Source organism: Arachis ipaensis, chromosome B2 (genome assembly GCF_059453495.1).
Source record: "Arachis ipaensis isolate K30076 ecotype BB chromosome B2, ASM5945349v1, whole genome shotgun sequence".
NCBI classification, from domain to species: domain Eukaryota; kingdom Viridiplantae; phylum Streptophyta; class Magnoliopsida; order Fabales; family Fabaceae; genus Arachis; species Arachis ipaensis.
Window position 1 is genome coordinate 51,069,060 of NC_142437.1, and position 6,224 is coordinate 51,075,283.

The following is a 6,224-nucleotide window of genomic DNA, read 5'->3' on the forward strand; positions in this document are numbered from 1 at the left end:
CCATAGTATGTCCTTCATTTCAATTTCCGGCACACATCTTCTAATCATTCCATCTGGGCATCTTTTGAATAGGAAGGGCTCATCCCACAAGAATAACTTAGCCTCATGTAGCAGCTTCTTAACTTGTTGCCTTGTGTACTCTTGTGGAATACTCCTTCCTGCTTTGTAGTTGGCCATGTCTGCAAACCAAGGGGTTTGTTGGATTTGCAAGAGGTACTCATCTGGAAAATTCTCATTTACTGGTTGAGATATATCTTGGCTTGTCCCTTGTGGCAACCTTAATAGATGGTCGGCAACTTGATTCTCACTACCCTTTCTGTCCTTGATCTCAATGTCAAATTCTTGTAGAAGCAATATCCATCTAATTAGCCTTAGTTTGGCATCCTGTTTTGACATTAGATACTTGAGAGCAGCATGATCAGTGTAAACTAAAATTTTGGAACCAATCAAATATTGCCTAAATTTATCAAAAGCATACACCACAGCTAGTAGCTCTTTCTCCGTTGTGGTATAATTTCTTTGAGCTTCATTCAATACTTTGCTTGCATAGTAGATGACATGGTGCTTCTTGTCCTTTCTCTGCCCCAGCACAGCACCAATTGCAAAGTCACTTGCATCACACATAAGTTCAAAAGGTAATCCCCAACTTGGGGTGTGATAATTGGTGCTGTGGTGAGCTTAGCTTTTAGAGTCTCAAAGGCCTGTTTACATTCATCATCAAAGGAAAAAGGGTTGCTCACCACAAGCAAGTTGCTTAGTGGTTTTGCTATTTTAGAAAAATCTTTGATGAACCGTCTATAGAACCCATCATGGCCCAAGAAACTTCTAACAGCTTTTACATTTGTTGGCAGTGGAAGCTTTTCTATAATCTCTACTTTTGCTTTGTCCACCTCTATACCCTTTCTTGAAATTTTGTGACCAAGAACAATTCCTTCGGGTACCATAAAATGGCATTTCTCCCAGTTTAAAACCAAATTGGTTTCTTGGCACCTTTTCAAGACTAGGGTAAGATGGTGCAAACAAGCATTGAAAGAATCACCAAAAACGGAGAAGTCATCCATAAAAACTTCAATGAATTTTTCTACCATGTCTGAGAAGATTGATAACATGCATCTCTGAAAGGTAGCTGGGGCATTACATAATCCGAACGGCATTCTCCTGTAAGCAAAGATTTCAAAAGGGCAGGTAAAGGAGGTCTTCTCTTGATCCATGGGATCAACTACTATTTGGTTATAACCAGAGCATCCGTCAAGGAAGCAGTAATAAGCATGGCTAGCCATCCTTTCTAGCATCTGGTCAATGAAAGAGAGGGGGAAATGGTCTTTTCGTGTGGCATCATTCAGCCTCCTATAGTCAATGCACATCCTCCATCCAGTCACTGTTCTTGTTGGAATAAGCTCATTCTTCTCATTGACAATGACAGTCATCCCACCTTTCTTTGGTACTACTTGAACTGGGCTAACCCATGGACTATCAGAGATAGGGTAAATGATCCCAGCTTTACACAGCTTCAGTACTTCTTTTTGAACCACCTCCTTCATTGTGGGATTCAATCTTCTCTGAGGTTGTACCACTGGTTTAGAATTTTCCTCCAAGAGAATTTTATGCATACATATGGAAGGGCTTATGCCCTTCAAGTCATTAATGGTCCATCCCAATGCATCTTTGTGAGCTTTCAATACCACAAGGAGTTTTTCTTCTTCCTCTGCACTCAATGTAGAGTTGATGATTACTGGAAAGTTGTCCTCTTCACCAAGGAATGCATATTTAAGATGAGGGGGTAATGGTTTCAACTCTTGTTGTGGCACCTCTTCTTTCTTGGCTTCACTTGGTTCCTCTGGTTCTTCCAATTTGTTCTCTTCTTGTTTTTGGATGTCTTGGACTTCCTCTTGTTTCAATTGATGGTTTGTTTCAAATACTTCTTCAACTAAGGAATCCACCACATCAATCCTCATGTAACTCTCTTTCTCAGCTGGGTATTGCATTGCCTTGAAGACATTTATGGTCATTTGCTCATCATGTACTCTTAAGATCATCTCCCCCTTCTCCACATCAATGATTGTTCTAGCAGTGGTCAGAAAGGGTCTACCAAGAATGACCGAATTACTTCCCTTTTCATCCATGTCCAACACCACAAAGTCAGCTGGGAATATAAAATTTCCCACTTTTACCAAGAGATTCTCCACTACTCCATTTGGTATTTTGAGGGATTTGTCAGCAAGTTGTAATGATATCCTTGTAGGTTTAACCTCTTCTATCATCAGCTTTTTCATCATGGCAAGAGGCATTAAGTTAATGCTTGCTCCCAAGTCACAGAGTGATTTATCAATGGCCATATTCCCAATTGTGCATGGTATGAGGAAGCTGCCTGGGTCTTTGAGTTTTGGTGGCAGTCCCTTTTGAATGATGGCACTACACTCTTGAGTGAGGAGTACGGTTTCTTTCTCCTGCCAGCTTCTCTTCTTGGTGATCAATTCTTTAAGAAACTTTGCATACAATGGCATTTGCTCCAAAGCTTCGGCCAATGGAATGTTAATTTCAAGCTTCTTGAAGATCTCTAAGAATTTTGGGAATTACTGGTCTCTTATTCCTTTGTGTATCCTTGTTGGGTAAGGGAGCTTGGGTGTATAAGATTTTACCCCTTCATTTCTTTCCTCTTGCTGTGGCTTCACAATTTCCTTGCTATTGGTATTGTTGTTTTGAGTTGGCAACTTGCTTAATGGCTCCTCAGTTTCTTTGCTCTTTTTGGATGTTGATGCCTTTTCATCCTCCTTCTTGTCTATTGTATCTTCCACTTCATGCTCTGTTGCTTCTTTGTTGACTTTTTTTCCAACTATCTTGCCACTTCTCAACTGCACAGCTTTGCATTCTTCCCTTGGATTGGAGATTGTATCACTTGGAAGCACATTAGTTGGCCGTTCAGCTTGTTTGGCTAATTGTCCCACTTGCCTTTCAAGGTTCTTCATGGTAGCTTCATATCTCTCTTGCCCTTGATCAAGATTTGAGTAGACTGAGCAATTGTTTGTAGGGCTGCCTCAAGACTTGAAATTCTATTTTCATGATGGTCAATTGGTGGTATGATGGGGGCTGATTGTTGTTGCTGGAAATTGTTTGAAGGGCTGGTGTGGTAGTTTTGTGGGTTGGATGTTGGTGCGGGAAAGTTATTTTGATGAGTTTGTTAATTGTTGTGGGGTAGTTGATATGTGTTTTGTGGTTTCTTGTATTGGTTAGTGTTGTTAGATGAGTGATTTTGGCTGTGTGTGTTGCAGGAATGGTTGGAGTTGTTGTTCTTCTGCCAATGGTTTTGATTATCACCCCATCTCAGGTTGGGGTGATTCTTCCAGGATGAGTTGTATGTGTCACCATGGAAGTCATTTTAAGAAGAATTTGAGGTATTATGCATGAACTTGTTCTAGTTGCTGCTCAACATTGCCTGCTTCACTTTGGCCCCATTCAGTTGAAGGTTGATTTGTGCTCACTGAAGCTAGTTGGAGGCCATCTATTCTCTTAGCCATCATTTCCATTTGTTGCTGGATTTGTTGGTGCATCAACTTGTTCTGTGCCAAGATTGTGTCAACTCCTTCTAGTTCCAATACACCCTTCTTTTGAATAGGTTGGCGTTGCCTCTGATGAGCAAAGAAGTATTGGTTATTTGTCACCATGTCTATGAGATTCTGAGCTTTTTCGGCTGTATTCATCAATTGTAGCGAGCCTCCTGCAGAGTAATCCAAGGATTCTTGAGATTTTTGCGTCAACCCTTCATAGAAATTTTGAAGTTTATCCCATTCACTGAACATCTCAGGTGGACATTTCCTAATCAGAGCTTTGTATCTCTCCCATGCCTCATACAATGATTCCCCATCCATTTGAGTGACGTTTGCACCTCCGTTTTCAACCTGATGATCCTTTGAGGTGGATAGAACTTGGATAAGAATTTGTTCACCAGATCATCCCAAGTGTTGATACTTTCTTTGGGAAATGTCTCCAGCCATTGAAATGCCTTGTCCCTCAAAGAAAATGGGAATAATAGCAGCTTGTAAACATCTGGATGCACACCATTTGTCTTGACAGTTTCACATATTCTCAGGAAGACAGATAGGTGTTGATTTGGATCCTCAAGGGGACCTCCTCCATAGGAACAATTGTTTTGCACGAGAGTGATAAGCTGAGGTTTCAATTCAAAGTTGTTTGCATGAACATTGGGAGCAAGTATACTGCTCCCGCAGTGTCTTGGATTTGGGAGAGTGTAAGAAGCTAGAACTCTCCTTTGAGGTGGGTTGTTATTGTTGGCAACTCCCTCAGCAGGGTTATGTGAATTGCCCTCCATGACTTGGTCTTCTCCTTCTGAATCCTCTCCACCAATTATCCCTTTTCCTATTGCTTCTCTTCTTAACCTTCGGAGGGTTCTCTCGTCTCCAGGATCAAGTCTCCTTGCCCCTGACATACACAAACATACAAACCAACAACACAAATGAAACACTCTATTGCTAGAGTGAAGTTAAAGTTAGCAAAATAAAATATCAAACAGTTAGTGGGCTATAACAAAGAAAAAAATGCTTAATCTAAACTACCATTCACTTAATCATTGTTAATCTTTGCCAATCCCCGGCAACGGCACCAAAAACTTGATATGCGAAAATTAATAATTCACGTAGAACCGGCAAGTATACCGGATCGTATCAAGTAGTAAAACTCACCGGAGTGAGGTCGATCCCACGGAGATTGGTAGATTAAGCAACTTTAGTTAATTGGTAGTTTAGTTGAGCAAACATGGTTTTGATTTCATGAGATTTGAATGCTTGAAAGAAATTGCAAGGAATTAAATGACAAGAAATTTTAATAACTGAAGTAATGAAAGAAAATTAAATGACTGAAAGTAAATAACGGAAACTTAGATTGCAAGAAACTTAAATGACATAAACAGTAAATTGCAAGAAAGTAGAGTGCATGGATATAAAATGCAGAAATTAAATTGCAAGTAAATTTAGAGCATAATGTAAATAGCAAGAATGTTAAATTGCAAGAATGTAGAAGGGAATTGGGTAGTGGGTATTCAAGATAACTAAAGAACAAGAGGAACGAGAATTAATGATGGGAGAGATCATTAGGGATCAGAGATGCAAATTCTCATGAATTGATGTTGATCAATTCCTTCTCAATCATGGGTATAGATCCATGGCAGATTGTAGGTAATTGAGTTCCAATCTCTTGGTAACTCAATTTCTCTCAACACAACCAATTGCCACTCTCGTGATCTAATTGTTCATGAGAAGAGATGAAGCTTATTAACTAATCCTTCAAGCCACACAATTCCTAGGATCTCAACCAAGGGTGGTTACATCTCACATACCAACCCAAAGTGTATTAATCAAGGAAATTATGAAAGGATGAACTCTAAACTGAAGTATATGACTCCTTTCTCAAGTTCACCACATAATTCATATAGATTCAACCCCTCTCTCGATGGTGATTGAATCTTTGAAGAACAAGAGTTTCCTCTTGGATGAACCACTTGAATTGAGAAGGAAAAGAAGAGTTATCAACCCATTCAAATAAACAGAGCTCCTTCCCCTAATGAAAATGGGGTTTAGTGAATCATAGCTCTAAATTCCATAACAAGTGCAAAAGTAGACATTAAACTTGAGTGGAGAAGGATGAAGATTGAAGAAAAAATGAAGAAGAAATCCTTAAAACTGAAATTCAAAGTTCCAAGAAAAACAAAATAGAAGACCGGTGAGAGAAAGTAAAAATTGCCAGTGTAATAGTGTCTCAGTGTAAAAGTCTAAAAACAAGTAAAAAAATAAAAGTCCAAGCCCCCCTAAAAGTACACAACTCTTTTCTATTTATACTACTCCTAAAACTCCTTTAGAGATCTTCAATTGGGCTAGCAATGTGGGCTTTACTCTTTGTTAAATTCTTGGCTCAATGGAAGAAGTCAATCGAAGAAGTTTTGGTAAACAGGGAAGGAGGAGCTCATTCATAATGCTCCTGGCCCAATGGGGACGTTACTGGCAAACATGCCAGTGTAAAGGCACGTTGGCAACATGCTTCATGAGCTGGCGGCTTTGTGCTGGGCATTGTTAGCCCAAGTTGTTGCTAACAACTTGGCATTTTTTCTTCTTGACTCTACTTACATGCCTAATGTTGCCCAGAATTTGAGTTTCAATCCTCTGCTTCAATATGGACTATCATACATCATTGGAAAGCTCAGAATGTCTTCTTTC

At 39.7% G+C, this 6,224-nt stretch overlaps 1 protein-coding gene across 1 annotated transcript; it reads right to left on the reverse strand.

Moving 5' to 3' along the window:
• Positions 1–1,134: 1,134 nt before the first annotated feature.
• LOC148573956 (uncharacterized) lies at positions 1,135–2,504 on the reverse strand. The gene is made up of 2 exons (XM_088505847.1): positions 1,572–2,504; positions 1,135–1,158 (listed from the first exon to the last, which is right to left on the reverse strand). The coding sequence occupies exons 1-2, from the start codon at positions 2,502–2,504 to the stop codon at positions 1,135–1,137; spliced, it is 957 nt and encodes a 318-aa protein (XP_088361973.1).
• Positions 2,505–6,224: the final 3,720 nt, after the last annotated feature.